This window comes from Cyrtonyx montezumae, unplaced genomic scaffold (genome assembly GCF_038088225.1).
Source record: "Cyrtonyx montezumae isolate F1298 unplaced genomic scaffold, pur_monq_1.0 scaffold_22, whole genome shotgun sequence".
In the NCBI taxonomy this organism is placed as follows: Eukaryota; Metazoa; Chordata; class Aves; order Galliformes; family Odontophoridae; genus Cyrtonyx; species Cyrtonyx montezumae.
This window is the reverse complement of record NW_027071959.1, coordinates 6507506-6523450: the sequence shown is the minus strand read 5'-3', so window position 1 is coordinate 6523450 and position 15945 is coordinate 6507506. Positions and strand designations below refer to the sequence as shown.

Sequence of the window (15945 nt, the reverse complement as noted above, 5' to 3'; positions counted from 1 at the left end):
ATGAAAGAACAACATCTCAGTTCAGGTTATAGAAGCAATTCAGCAGGAAACTTGCAAGGGAAAGAAAAAAGGCTACTGATCCTGCAGCTACAGATTCCAGATGTTTGCTGGTTTTACTGTCTCTTATCTACTTTTTGGATGCACTGGGTTAGTGACTCACATCTGAATCCCTCTAATCTGAGTGACATCTTACAGTTCACATGGACAAGCTCTACATGAACTTCTTGTGCCATGTTTGGGTGGTTTTGGAAAGACCGAAGACCAAGTGTCAACGAATTAAATGGGTAATACAAAAACAATGGAAACAGAAAGCTGGAGTGATTGAAAGACAGGACTGCTCTCTTCTTTTCCTTTGTCAAGTGTTTCAGCTTTGCTGCTTGACAGTTTCAGTTCCCAATTCCAGATAAGGGCTGAGCAGTTACCTAGCAAAAGAGGGAAGGAAGTGTGTGCTATCCCAAATATTTTTTTCAAACTTAAAAATAAGCAATGTTCCAAAATATCTCTGCTCTTCTCTAAGTCTAAGTAAAAAAAAAAAATTGCTGGGGGAGGGGCGTGAAAAGAAATGAACAGAGTAACAGAACTGTGTTTTCTTCTTTTTGTTGGTCACCTTGACGTTGTCTTGAAGTATATATTCATACTTCAGTTGGTTGGGGTCTTGTGTGGGAACTATTGAATCACAGCCTGAACCACTGATTGATCACCTAAGGCAAGCACTCAGTCAGCTGTGGGAGCACAGGTGAAGGCAATTCACCTGTCTGGCTCCACCTCTCCCAGACCCCATTTATGGGCTGACCACCACTGGGAAAGGCTCTCTTCTTGGAGATTCCCTCCTGTGTAGAGTTCCAGGCAAGCCTCAACCATCAGAGACAGGTGAGCCCTTCCTAATTTACTCTGTCTTTATACCATCTAGATAAACCTTACAAAAGTATACTGTCTGGCTTTATTATTTTGTGTGGGTACAGTTTTTTTCAGGGTATTCACCCTACAGGTTTTCATTTCCTTTTCTTTTCAGGAAGAGTAATGACCTTCATTTAAGATAGAAGAAAACACTGAGGTTACAGAATGTGTGTAATTGCCTCTAATTAGGGTCAGTTTGTTTGGCTGTGGCAATGACAGAGAGCACCAGAGCAATGGGAATTCACCAATGGGTGCAGGTGGTTTCCATGCACTGTTCTTAGAAGCTCAGTGTTGCTGCAGTGCTCAGTAAGACACAGGTGGTTGCTGGCTTGGAAGAAAACACACTTTTCAAATAGGAAACTCTTCCTCATCCTGAAAGAGCTCCTCACCTCTAAGAATTACTTCCCCTTTTCCTGTCATCATGACACAGCTGTGGCTATGCTCAAAGAATGAGCTGTTGCTGCTGAATGCTTGTTCCTCCTCACGATGTAGCAAAGGAGTTGCTGGATTCCATGGATTTCCAAGAGGCTCTTCTCTGAGCCTCCCAGGGACCTGGTGAGATGCATAGGAACTGAGGATTCAGAGTAGACTAAGCTATCTAATCTGCATTTGACTACAGAGCAGTGGTGCCAGCTGCTGCTATGCTGCTTTTCATGTGTAAGCCTGCCACTGAATGCACAGAGATAATGTTAGCACTGAGAGTTGTATGAGAATGGTTAATAGTTTTTTTTCCTTTTTAGTTCAGGCAGTCATATGCTTTTTACTTTGTGTTGAGAAAAACTACTACTTAATAAGGCCAAATAACTTTGAGACAAAATGAGTTTTTAATTAGAAGCTATTTAAGATGGAGATATAGCTTATTCTTCATTGTATTGCCTGCTTCTTGCATCTGTAATTAGGTATTTTTGGTTAGTGGAGAACTATACTTAAAATTACTATAGAAGTTTGAGAGATGGAATGGAGGTGGTTACACAGCACACCTATACATCTGTGCATAGATTAGCGATAGCTGTCGGATGTAAGTATTTGGTCTTTAAAGCCAAAGGAGACATTAGTTTTATGAGTTTTTCTGAGAAAATAGATCCTTCTGTATCTGGGGCAACAAAGTTAAAAGCTGGCTGGAACCCTGTGTGGATGCTGAAAACTGGGAGCTGCTAAGTCTAGGGCCATGCCTGGGATTCTGGCACCTGTCGTTTGTAGGTGGGCTTTGGAGTGATAGCAGCCTGTGTATTTTACTGTCAGTAAAAACAGTACTTAAACTTTAAGATCAAACTGTAGAAGTGCCAGACTACATTGGAAAATACACCATGAGCCTGTGTATTTACATAGATGGGCTTTTCCTCAATAGGGTGAGGTGATGAGAGCTGAGCTTAGTTGGAAAAAGTAGTAACAAGGAGCCATCCAGCTGCAGGATTCCCCATTACATTCACCTGGGGGAGGGGGGGGTGAGAAGTACAGGAAAAAGTATAAATATTTGTGTGGATCAAACAAATGATGGGTAGATAAAGGTTCAGCATGAGCCCTAGAGGGAGGGAAGCTTGCTTTATTTCATTCAACTTGTCCCAAACCCTTTTATTTATTACTTTGCAGTCTCACTGTTTTGTTAATTTTTTCCTCCTCTTTTCTGCTAGAAAAAAACTCTTTGCTTTGAAGATCTGCAGAGAGCTGCTTTTGTTAGCTTCTTGGCGCTACATGCGTTTCCTATGTACAAGAAGAATAAATAAGAGAAAGTTACTATCTTTTTTATAATGTGCAGTAAAAGGGGAAGGAGCAATGAAATGGGATGTGTGTGCAGGAGTTCAGTTCTCAGTTGTGGGTAAGGTTTCTGCATGGAGTGATGTGAGTCAGGAGGGGAGGAGAAGCCGGTGTCAACACCTCAAGTTGCTGACTGTGGTGGTGTGTCAGTCCCCAGTTAGACTGCCATACACTTTAAATAACAAACAGCAGCAGGATTTCACTGCACTACATGAGGCCAATGTAGGAGGTGGGGCTGCCCAGAACATTTCGCCTTGTTCTGACCTGACAGTGTACCACTGGTATGAGGCAAGAATGCAAGGTAGCTGCAGCTGAATCTGTTGGTTTGTAAATAAGAGTGGCTTCAATTTCTTTTAAATTTGGAGGTCATTTCATAGCAGGTGTGGAGCAGACAGATGTGGAGGATTCCAGAGAGAGCAGAAAATAAGTGAGATGAAGTAGAAAAGTAAGGCATGGGCTTATTTCTTAATAAATATTTCCCAGTGTATGTTTAAGAACTTGATGTGGTTCAAGTAGTTTTCTGTGATTACTTTGATATTTTGTCCCTTTCTAGTGAAGGGATTTCTTCCTTGCTCCTGGGAGCAAAAGAAAAGTGAGTTTGAGGTGTTTTTTCCAGCAGGCTGTGGAGACTCAGAGCTGTGTGCATATGCGGTTCTTAAGCTACACACGAAACACTCATCCTCTACGCTGCAGCAGTCTTTCTCCTGCACAGCAGCTGTCTGCTATTGCTCAGCACTTTGTGAATGTGGTTATTATCAAAAGTGTCTGTGATTTACATTGCTTGCTCCCACCAGTATTAATAACGCAGTCTTTAGGACAGTATAATTATAATAATAATATATATAATGTAACATATTTTTATAAATTATTATTTTTAGAAATTATAATATATAATATTAATAATACAGTATTAATAATGCAGTCTTTAGGATGAATAAAAACCACTTGGTGTTTAATAATTCTTGTCCTTTGCACAGTTCTTATAGCTGTATATTTGTTACTTCTTGATTTTAAGAAGTGGTTTTTTTTAATTCTGTTTAAAGCTTTTAGTCTCCAAAAAAAAGTGCAGCCCTCTAACTCATTTTGCAGATATTGACTAAAAACAAAGCCATTAGGATCCAGATCAACTTCTTCACAGTAAGGATGATGGAGTGCTGTAACAGGCTCCCTAGAGAGGTGGTAGAGTCTCCTTTCTTGGAGATGCTCAAGGTTCACCTGGACACCTACCTGTGCAACCTGGTCTAGGGAGCCTGCTTTAGATGATCTTGGACTAGAGGTTCCTTCCAACCCCTATAGTGATTATGTGATCTATTCTCTAATCTATTTGGGATCTGTTAGTGAGTTCTGACCTGCAGACATATCTGCTCCACAGAGCTTGTAATGCTATAACATAACAGAAAGTACAGTGATAACACCAGGATAGCAAAGTCTTTGGCTGCAGCAAATGAAGACAAGTCCAAATGAAGCAGCTGTAGACACAAAAACAAGGGGGGGAGAAGAAAAAAGAAAATGCTTACCTTTGGAAAGCCTCAAGTAGACAAGGATCTCCAGCAAGATACCATTACCTCTGCAGCCAACTCTTAAATGAGGGAAGGGCTGGATCCTGGCTCTACCTTTTCCTGTCACTCAGTTGCACTGTATACACCTGAGCTCCCCTGGCTTGGTCCTGCTTTCCCACCATGTGCTCAATCATTGGTTCAGACTGTGACTTAGCAATTCTGCTACAGAGCTTTTTCCGTGCAATGGATGACTTGCAGATGTCCCTGTGTTAGCAGCATATTAACTAAAGTAAGTACTTCACGGTTAAAGCTATGTGCACCCACCATGACTTGATTCTGTGGAGAGCCAATGCTTTCTCTTTTCCAATATCATTTTTGCAGTTGTGGAGTTGGAACACTGCTGGCAGAGCAGCCTGTGAACTCCCACCATGGAACTCTGACCATGTCTAAGGCTGTGCTGCTTTGCTTCTAAAGGCTGAAGCGTGGAATGTGTTTCTGAGCTATGAAAAAGTTCCCATCTATCTGGGATTGTGGTATTTATAACGAGGAAAAAGGAGTCAGGGAGAGCTCTAATCTCTCTTTTGCTTTTTGGATGCAGGTGGCAATAAAAATCATTGACAAATCTCAGCTGGATGCTGTGAATCTTGAGAAGATCTACCGTGAGGTGCAGATAATGAAGATGCTGGAACACCCCCACATCATAAAGCTCTACCAGGTACAGCAGCAGTGACTCTTCTCCTTCTTTCTTCCTGTTTGAAGAATTCAATTCCAGCATATCAGCAGCCCACAAGTTTAGCTTTCCAGGAATGAATTTGCATTAATACATGGTTAATGTTTTTGAAAGCGCATCAATTGTGGTCTTGTTCATTCTAAGGCAGCAATTGCGCTGGAGGTGTTAGGTACTCAAATGCCTAAAATACGCAAAGTTGCAAATGCAATGATAGGAAAAGAGTTTGCCACACCTGGTGATGAAACTCTGCTGCATGTCATTAGGCAAGGCACTCTGCAGTTTGAGGAGGGTAGGAATGCGCAGCACAATGCCTACAGCGAGCACAAACTGGAGGGATGTGTGGATGTGGTGGTTTCCTTTGGTTGAGCCTTGGCTGAGATAAACCTCAGCAGTGCTTGCAGCCTTCCAGTCCTATCTTTGGGTCAATCATAAGGATATGCAAGTCGAGTCTGAAAAGTGCTATGGTGTAAATGCACCTGCTGAGCAAAAGATACCCAAACATTTTATCTTGAAGCAGTTTCTAGAAGGCAGATAGCTAGTTCTTTGGTAGGCTTATTTATGTTGTGCAAATGCTGTCTTTGCATTCAAATGTTGTATTTGCACAACATTTGAGCTGGTAAGGCAACGTGAGAAACAAAACTTCCACTTCTTTTTTACTGGGGGGAAAAAGTATAAACAGAAGCATTCATGTTGGTCGGTGGCTTTTTGTTCTTCTCACAAATAACTTAGTGTGCAATTCCTCCATCAACAGGTGATGGAGACCAAAAACATGCTGTACCTTGTGACAGAATTTGCCAAAAATGGAGAAATTTTTGGTAAGTAAGAGGATGTTTCCATGTTCAGCGCTTTGCCATTAACTTCTGCACATTGTTAATTGTATTGATTTTGCTCAGGGCTTTTTTTTTTGTAGTATGTCATCTTTCATTTCTGTCTAGAAAAGCTCATGACAGCTGGTACCACTTCTCATTTTAGAACTAACAACTTTAGGAAAAGCTGCTACAACTTAAGTTTCCAACAAATTTTTGCTCTAAAGGAACTTCAGCCTATGTGCAGTTGGAATTAATGTGCGCTCAGTCTGGAGCAAATACTGTCATGCCTCAGAATATGTGGCTGATGGTAAATTTGAAAAATAAAAAGAGATGACGTTTTTAATAAACATTTGAACAAGGAGAGATTCAGTTACAGCAAACTTTTCACTAGGCTTACCCAGATTTTGTTGGGCCCCTACTGGGTGGAAAGAGATGTAATTTGTGGTGCTGGATAGAAGTGTTAATGTAGAATCTGATAGCAAAAAATTATGCTCCCAAGAATAATACAGAGGCAAAGTGGCTATGGTAGTAAATGATAGTGGTGAGATGGTGGGTTTTTACCTGAATGCTTGTTTAAACTGGAGAAAAATATCTGTGTCACGCAGACTTAGAGGAGAGTGCATCATTGACACATGCTAGTCACAAACTTACTTTCTGTCCATGTAATAAACCAATAGGAATCAGAAGAGATTCCTGGAGCAACTTTGTCTGAAGCAGTATTAGTGTTCTTCCTGTAGTTCTGGAAAAATTGTGTGGCTACTTCTACAGAAAGCCAGCCATACTTACCTGTGACTCAGATTGTATGTAGCATCCTTCTGTAACTTGTGAGAGATGGAGTTAATATGTAATGAAAAAATGATAAGAGATTGACATACGGGTATGCTGTCATCTGTATATTGCAGGTACTGTTGCTTGGTCTAGGAATTGGACTGAGCTTTGTAAAAGCTTTTTTCATACCTGCACGCTTGACATCCAGGTACCTGGAGTTTTCCCATGTGTTTTAGCTCCAATCACAAAATTGGAGTTGCTGAGAAAAAGTTCTGCTGACACTCAACCAACGTTGCCAGGCAGAACAACCTCTGGGGGGCATTAAAATAGAGTTCAGCATGGGGAGGGCCCTAATAATTGGAGAACAGAAGAGGTGTAGCCTGACAATGTAATTTTCTGTGCTGTTGGCTAAGGGGTGGATTTCATGGAAATAAATCAATTGTTCAAAGTCCTTCTTGTCTGGTTTATCTTCTTTTTCATCTTTAGGTCCTTATAACTGGACTGTGTGTTCTAAGCTAGATAGCTTTTCTAGGTCAACTTTACATAACTGGGAAGTAGAGAAAATCTATGGTGATATTTAATAAAAGGAGAGGAAAAAAGTAGAAAGGAGACTGAAGCCTTGTAAGCTTTTCCTCTTTCCCATCCTGATCCTTGGATGTGCTGAGTTTGCCTCTTCTAGATTAACTGTCAGCTAAAGTAATTACAGCGCACCTGTTCTGAAGGGCTTATTCCCTGTAGTATTTTCATTAGTGAACTTTTTTTTTTGCAAGAGTGAAGACTGTGTCGGGTAAAGCTGATTGTTAATCTTAAAGATAAGCTCGCTGTTCAGCAAGGTGAAAATAAATATCCACAGTGCCAGTTGTGCTTGCTTCTACTACTGTACTGTGAAAGCAGTTTACCCTTCTTGCCGCTGTCTGTCATTCTTATGACATTCACATTTTTAAATCTGTAAACATAACAAACCACGTAGGTGTTCAAGACTACATTTTGTGTGAACTATGTCTAATTTCCTTTTAACTATTTAAAGGAATGTACTGCTTTTGGCTGAAGCTTAGGTAACATTTAGTTTGGTCTTCTTCAGTTTCTTCTAGTGGCTTCTAGCTGGCTTTTAGCATGAGACCTCCAAACAAGTGATAAAGACACATCTGTGTCTAAAGTTCATCACACTTGACATGTGACTAAGTGACTGTGTCTATGTATGTAACTTTTCTGATGCCTCTTTTTCTTCTATATCCTGGAAACGTGAGGGAGAGAAAGTCTAAAGCGTGATCACATCATGTTCATGTGTGAAGGAAGTGGGAAGGAGAGAAAGCAGTGCATTACAGGATAGATCACGGGTTCCATGCAGGTGACTAGACTTGGTGGAAAATGTAAGGCTGGGAATATTGCTGAAGGTGGTTTAGAAGCTTTAAATGATCCCTAACAGGCTAGGGCTGTGAAAGCAAATAATGGTTTAGATTTGTTAACTAACTTCTTGCATTGCTAACAAGGGATGGATTAACAGTTTACAGGGTTGACTTGCATTCCGTGAATTTAATTTGTGTCTGATATCTGACTTCACCTCGGTGCCATCTGATGTGTCAGGTACTTCTCCCATACTGCCAGGTATTGTGTGTTCCTGTGCTTTGCCAAGTTAATCCAGCAGATGATGCACTCAGGCTCAGGCTGGTTAGAGGCTTGGAGGAATTTTCAGATCAGCACATCCTGGAGATCAGATCTAAGGGACTGCCTAGAAATGTTTGAGGTCTGCTGAAATGAGTGCCAGGCCTGTCACAAAATGTAACAATTACATGGCATGGGTAAACATGAGTTTGGGTCCCTTTCTTTTTGTTTTTTAGTAAGTCCAAAACTTTGGGAAGTATTCTGTGAATCCTGGAATATCAAGTGTCATCTTTTGACAGCGCTGCTGACCCACTGGGCTGTGCTTGGTGCCTGCTCCATGCTTCATTTTCTGTTGAACTCTGCACAACTTCACATTCCTTGCGGGTGCTTCCCTTGGTAGTGCTACATAATTTCAGGGTATTTGCGGCATCATGTAAGCATTTGCATCAGAACTGTAATCTAGAGCCAATAAGGAAATGTTACACTTTGGAATTGGTGGGTATGCACTACCAATTAGATGAACAATATTCCTGTACACATCATTGATAGGGTGATTTCCTGGCCAATAGGCAATAGCTCAATCAAAATCACTGTTTTTTCCAAAGCAGTGCCATGAATTAGTTCTTCAATATCACTGTCACTTTTTCACTGCATTTTTTCTATTGAAAGATGATGTATTTGTAGTATGTTGCAGCCAGATGCCCTGCACACAAGTCTAAAGCAGTTCTGCCAAATTTGGCAAATTTTCCACAGCTTTGCAGAAAGCCCATCCCTTCTCTTACATTCATAATGGTCGTTTGCCAGCTTATTCTTGTTCCCTTTCTTGTTCCAAACTATTAGCTGCATTGTTAGTGATGTTAAATTATTTGTCTTTTTTTCTGTTTTTTTTTCCCTCCTCTGTTGTTTTTCTTAACTATTGCCAGAAGAGTGTTTGACAGCACATGTTCTCCCTGACTAGTAAACTCATGCAACTTGCAGGATGGAAAAGATTTTCTAGCTGTGGAATTTCCCATTTGGTCATATTGTAGGCACTATATTATATCCAACTACTAGTTAACTGCTTTCCTTCACCTCTAGCACTCTGTGAAGTTGATATTTGTACAGTAACTAATAAGGCTGTGTTCTATCACCTCACTGTGAGTACAGAGTAAGTGTACCTACCACAGAAATGAAACATAGGATTGCAAGTTCATGTAACAATATTATGTCATTAAGAACCAAAGTACCAACTTATTTTAGGAACATTACATTATCTGAATCTAATTTCTTCTTTTCTGATTTATTCAAGAAGAAATCAACAGTCTGTAATCAAGCTTTTCCAAAACCTGACTGGGTCACTAATCATCATATACATGACTTAAGTGCATTATATTACTGATAACAGGTAGTTGTTAGAAAAAAAGAAAAAGAAACACCACAAAATGTAAAGAAAACTCCTGTAATTCATCAAATAAGTTCATTGCTTGGTCACTGTTGTTTTGTTTAATGTCAGTCCTAGCTATGCTGCAGCAAATGGCCTGAGCTGGCCATGTGTAGGTGTGTATCAGGAATGCTATGTCATGGCTTAAAACAGTGATGCAGCACCAGGTGGGAAGGCAGGGCCAGCCCAGGGAGCTCAGGTGCATGCAGTGTACTGAGTGATGGAAGGGTGGAGCCAGGATCCACCCCTTCCCAGAGCTCATTTAAGGGCTGGCAGTGGAGGTAAGGGTATCTTGCTTGGAGATTCCTGCCTACCTGAGGCTTTCTAAGGGTAAGCAGCTTTTTTTCCCTTTGTTTCTGCGTCCATGGCTGTTGTGTTTGGGCTTATCCTCACTTGCTGTAGCCTAGGTCTTCGTTGTTCTGCTGTTATCACTGTGCTTTCTATTGCAGTATAGTCTTATAACATGCTGTGCCTTTCCTGCGCTTCGTCCATGAGCTTTATTCTTTGTAGGACGTGGATTGGAATTCTGAAGCCATAGTAATGGTTGTTTGTTTGTTGGTGGGGTTTTGTTTTTTTGCCTTGGAAGAATAGAACTGGTTACAGAAGCTGCTTTTGTCGAGATTTGCGCAGCTGCTGCTTCACTTGTTTTTGTTTCTGGGGATAAATGACATCTTCAGTTTCAGAGCTATCATTTGTTTCAGGGCTAACATCAGTTCTCAACATAACCAGATATAAAAACAAAATGTTCTTTCTGTTCTGATGCAGTGAAGAGGAGAGAGAGAGGTCAGGATAGGTAGTTTATTGGTGTTTGTTTTATTTCTAAAGAAATACTGTCAGTCACTACACAGCATGTGTTGAAGCTTCACGACAGAGGTGTGAATGCAATAACTTCACAGGAGTTCTTACGTGAAAATATTTATCAGAATGGTGAGATAAAAAGAGCAAAGAGTTGAGTTTAACTAGGTAACAGCTTTTCTTCTCTCCCCCTCTTTGGAGGGAAGAATGCAAGTAACTGAGATTGGCTGAAATACACCTTGAGTTTCTTAGCACTGAATATCTGAGAGAAATAATTTGGTTTCAGGGTTTACCACTTGGTGTCTAATCTATGTAAACCTTCTCTATGTGGACAGATTACCTCGCCAGCCATGGCCGACTCAGTGAGTCCGAGGCCAGGCGCAAGTTCTGGCAGATCCTCTCAGCAGTGGAGTATTGCCACAACCGAAAGGTTGTGCACCGAGACCTGAAGGCTGAAAATCTTCTGCTTGACAACAACATGAACATCAAAATAGCAGGTATGCAGAATCTAGGTGGTATTTGGTAATGCTTATTATTAAGTAAAGTTTTTTCTAGTAATTCGGTTGCTGCTGGCCAAGAAGTCCTGCTGTGCTTACGGCAGAGAAAAATCAGTGGTAATACACACAGGCTTTTTTTGCACTATGGACATCACAGTGCATGTAGTTAAAATAATTCCTAGATTAGCTCTATTATACATTCAGGAAAAAAAAGCCATTTTTAGAGTTGAGTAATTTTTTTGTGGGTGTCATAACATGTCAGTGCTGCCAGATGTTCAGGTTAAAACTAAGTTAATGATTAACTTAATTCAGTGTCAAAAACTCAAAATGGAGGCTTATTGATTTTTCTTCCTTTTTCTTGCATGCCCTATTTCATTTTAATTAAAAGTTTAGACACAGCAGATGTTGCTTGTGATGGAAGTAATTTTGTCAGTCATCAACTCATTGCAATTCCACGAATCCCTCTGTACTGACTTTAGCCCAGAAACACTTGATGTTATCTAGCTTTTGCATTTCTTGATTTGAAGCACTGTTGCACTTCAGTCATCAATAACACAGGAGACTAACTGCTGGTTTGTATCAGTGTAAGCTTGTGAGTTCTGAGAAGGAAGTGTAAATCAACTTTCAATTGGCTGAGGAAGATGCAGTGATAAAAATGTTGCTGAGTTACTGACAACAGCTATATGACTTTACCCTTGCTTTCACTTGTGAAACTGGTGAACTGAAAACATCTAGATATCTAATCCTTTCTGTAAGGATGAGACAGCAGAAAAGCATTAAATGTGCCAGCGAATCTTAAAACATGTGTCTTTTTATCCATGGAGTATAGAGAGTGTTCTGAAAGATTTTAAAGGAGAACCTCTTTAATTGGTTAGCATCTGTTGTGGAGATTTACCCTTTCCTCTGTGATACTGCAGAAAACATTGGGGAAGCTGAGCAGTCAATCTGTCTCTGGAGATTAACTTCAACCTTATTAAGAATCTTTCAGAACCTTTCAAGCCATTTTTATCAGAATGGGGAATCAACACAGTCTTTTAAAGTGAGCATCTTTGAGATCAAAACTATTGCTTGAGCAAGTATTTATCCTCCTCTAAACTTAGAGAAAAGGAACCCAGTCGTGGCTGTCAAAAAAATGTTCTCTTTGGATATAAAATGAAATGTTTTTAATGGACCAAGAGGGATTTATTACTGGTGTACATATTAATGGTGTAGCTTTCCTAGCTCTTGCATGTGTTTGTTGCTTTAGTGTTGACCTTTTTGTCTGTATGTTGAATGCTTTCCTCTCTTCATTCCTTTATTACCACATTCCTGCCTCTTAGCATGCTTCTCTTAATGGCTTAAGAATTTCCAGAAAAGTTAAATAAGGAATAAATTGAGGAAAATATAGTGATGTGAGTTTTAGAACCATGACTTGTATGGATTATTAGGCTTTTATTTTTTTAGCCACATCTGAGTGTATTGTGCTTTGTTTTGGCATAAAGGATGGTCTGTGAAATTTATTCTTCAAAACTGAAGGGATCAGCCTAGTGATCTGGACTTGTTGGCAAACACTCTTTCATGAATCCTTAGCCTGTATGAGTGGGGAATTTTATAGAAGCTTCATAAAGCTGTAAAAATTTTTGTATTTACTGCTTCATATCAATAGAGAAGTTTTTACAGCAGCCTCTTTCATTTCTTTTGCTTTTCTGCTCTCTACTTAATGGTAGTACAAAAGTCTATAATAATAAAAGTTACTGTCAGATGAAGCAAACCTGTTCTAGCTAGAAGGTGAAGTTTGGATAAGATTTCTTATTTAGTGCTTTTGATAACTGGAAAAAGCTTTAGAAGCAGTTTAGGATGGAGATGATGTCTGGATTTTAAACCAAAGAGGCTCAAGTACAAGTAACAGAAAATGTTGAGACTGAACTGGTGATGGTGTCTCAAAATACTGAAAACTAAGTAGGACCAGAAAAGACTAAAGGCATCAACTGCTTTGTCATGGGAAACTGGTGTGTAAGTTCTCCAGAGAATCAGAAATAAATGAAAATGCCGGTAGTGCTATATAATTTCAGGGTATTTGCAGTAACTTGGTATTGTGCAAGTCCCTGAGAACAGTCTTTACTAGTAGTTCATATTCTTCATGGTTCATTTATGAAATTGTGTCAGAACAGACAGCAACCAGGATCCCAGCTCTGATAGAATTACTCTTGAATTAGAATTAATCTAGCAATTAAAAAACAGCACTGGAACTGATGAATTATTCCAAAAGAAAGCTTTGCAGCATTGCTGTGTGCACACCAGCACCATGTGTGGGGCTGCACCTTGCTGACTGCTTCAAGCAGCTACAAACCCACTTCACACTCATGGCCATTCTGGGCTCTTCCCAACTGCCGTGGGATCTCTTTTCAGAGATCACTATTCAGAAATTACTATTCAGATGTTTCTGTGTCTTTTACTGAAGCTTTTGCTCTTTAAGAATACAATATTTTTCGTTTAAATACACAAACTTGCATAAAGTCACCTCTGTATTTCAGCTGCGATTCTGAAGTGTGTGCTTCTAAAGCTCTAAGCTGATGAGATTGCTGCTTCTTAAATGGGGAAGCTGACATGAAATGTCAGGCTTTGAGTTAATACTGCTCTAAAAGAGGATAGACAGAATTCCAAGGGTTGTTCTTTTCTATCGTAGTAACTAGATGAGAAGCGGAAGATGCGTGATAATCTTGAAGTGCTTTGATACTGTTAGTTTCTAGAAGATATCTGTGAATTGGGAGCAAAAACTTCAAACTTAAATTTGAGCACAAGTAAAATGACAAAGGTGTTATTCACATTAAATATCCAATGAGAAAGTTACAGCTGAAGGGAACAGCTCCTCTAAAAATTGTTTCTAGCACTTTATTTTTTTTCTGAAGTTGTTGCCTGTGGACAGTCAGATGTTTGGGCCTTTAACAGTTTGCTGGTTTCTGAAAAGCTCTCAGTGGTTGGATATCATTGCTGGTAAACTGTGCTGTCATCAGGTAAAACTTGTTTGTCTTCTATCAGTGATGGCTCTGTGAACAGCAAGTACAGCTTAGAATTGAGGATGAAATAGTGAGGTTCTGTAGCCTTCCAGCCCTACAAAACTGCTAGATTAAGATGCTTTATAAATGTGTCTGCAGAACTCATGGCGTTCTAATGGTAAAGTTGGTTTGTGTTCATACCAGATCAGGTAGGAGAGACTGTTATTTTGAAGTAGGCTGTAGTGTAGTCTTGCTGGTGGAGAGTAAAATATGCATTGACCTCATCAGCCATTTTGACCATTCAATGTATGAAGTGGGTCAGGTTTGTTTCTAACACGCTCATACCTTTCCTTTATCAGTACCCCTCTCAACTTGATGATATCCTTTGCTCACAATACTATAACAGAGGACCTGCATGGCTCTATAAAGCCAGACAGATTGTGTTATTTTTGAAATTTTAGAAGACTGGATTAATTGTAGCTCTGAAGCTGGTATCCCTCCTATATGATTTGTAGAGGTACAAATTTGTAGAGGTACAAAGACCACCTGCTTTTGCTAGATGCACAGAAGAAGTTGAAGTGGCACTGGCAGGGAGCTTCTGATTCTCAAATTGCAAACTTGTCTGAAATCTTACTGTTTCCATTTTTGACAGGAAAACGGATTCCATCTGAATGATGTGCAAAAAATTATACCTTCTAAATTCAAGATTATTCTAAAGAGAGTAAAGAGATTGAGAAACTAAGTGCCCCAAATGATGGAAGCCAATAGTTGCAGATTGCACAGAGTCTATTCATCTGGAAACAATTCTGTAAATTATTGTTGGGGCTTTTTTTAATGCATGGATTCAGGAAAATGTTAAAAAGATCATTCCGTTATATTGCTATCAGAAGACTGAGATAACGTATAATAATGGAACTTAATTTTATCTCTAAAGATAAGAGCAAATTGCTGAAATATGTATCAGTGTTTTTAAGTTTTATTTTTATATGAACAATTCCAGCACAAAGTAACAGGTATTTGGCTTTTACTGTACTCATCAATGTGTTTTGTTTTTTTGTTTGTTTGTTTTGTTTTTTTTAGTGGAAAAAGCTGGAGGATGCCAGTCTTCCTTGCCCTTGAAAAGGGAATGAAATTGAAGTTATGGAACTGCAGTTCAAAGATAGAATGACAGAGCTATTTGCCAGGATGTAAGACTCAGAGACAAGGTGTGCAGACTTGTGAGGAATTCCCTACTGGCTGAGATCCACCTGGCAGTGATGTGGCATACAAAGCTGGCCATTTTTTTGTAGTCTACTTCTCCTGTACTTGTTCCAACCCCTGAACCCCAGCAGCCAGCACTGCTTTAGTGGTGCTTGGACAGAGCACACTTTTGCCTGTTCCTTCTAGTGTCAGTTCAGAGACCTTTCATTACTGGAGTTGCTTAATAAAACTTAATTATTTTTGTTCTCATAAGGCCATCAGATGCTGTTCCACCTGGTCAGACATTCGTGACAGTATTAACTTCTGTAATTCTATTGCTCAGGTAGGGAGCAGAAGACAGCAGCCTTGCCAGGACTGTGCCACTCAGTTCTAAGTTGCCCCTGCTCATGAGTTGCTTCTGGTAATAATAAAATGTGCGGTGAAATTAAACATGCAAGGATAACTGCAAAAATTCTAATTACAGCATGAACTTGCACCTTCTTTTAGTCCGATTGCATGTACTTGAAGACTCTGTTCTGTCCTTTGCTGCTCAAATTTGATTGTTTGTCTGAATCAAATTTGATTGTTTAAATCTGAAGTGGCTTTCACATGTTTCCATTCACTCCTAATTTTAAATCCAGTCTGGATAGGTAAAAGTTTTCATATTTTAGGACTTCAATTCTTGTAGACAGGTTATGCTTCCTATAGCTGTGCTTACAAATCTATGTATGTGTACCTGTGAATCTGATACAAACACTTATGAGGGTTGCACTGGAGTAGGAGCTGCAGCTTGGTGCTGGACTGATATTTGTCTGTGGTATAAGATGCTGAAAATCTGGCACACTCAAGGTAATTGAAGAGAGAGCAGATTTAATTACACCTGCACAGATAGAAAATGTTTCTGAGAAAAGAAATTGCTTTGTGTCTCCTGAAGTATTGTTGGGGTTGCCAAGCCAATGATGTGTGAAGAAACATCTCAAAGGAAATAAGAGATTCACAAGAGAAGACTGGCTGCAATC

The 15945-nt window shown here is 39.7% G+C and overlaps 1 protein-coding gene across 2 annotated transcripts in view; it reads left to right on the top strand.

Annotated features, from left to right (window-relative positions):
• Window positions 1–15945, top strand: part of SIK2 (salt inducible kinase 2) — a 38413-nt gene that overhangs the window by 1932 nt on the left and 20536 nt on the right. For both annotated transcript variants that reach the window (XM_065738600.1, XM_065738599.1), the window contains exons 2-4: window positions 4750–4866; window positions 5633–5696; window positions 10611–10772. In XM_065738600.1, the coding sequence (XP_065594672.1) occupies window positions 4750–4866; window positions 5633–5696; window positions 10611–10772 (343 nt within the window). The remainder of the gene's footprint in view (window positions 1–4749; window positions 4867–5632; window positions 5697–10610; window positions 10773–15945) is intronic.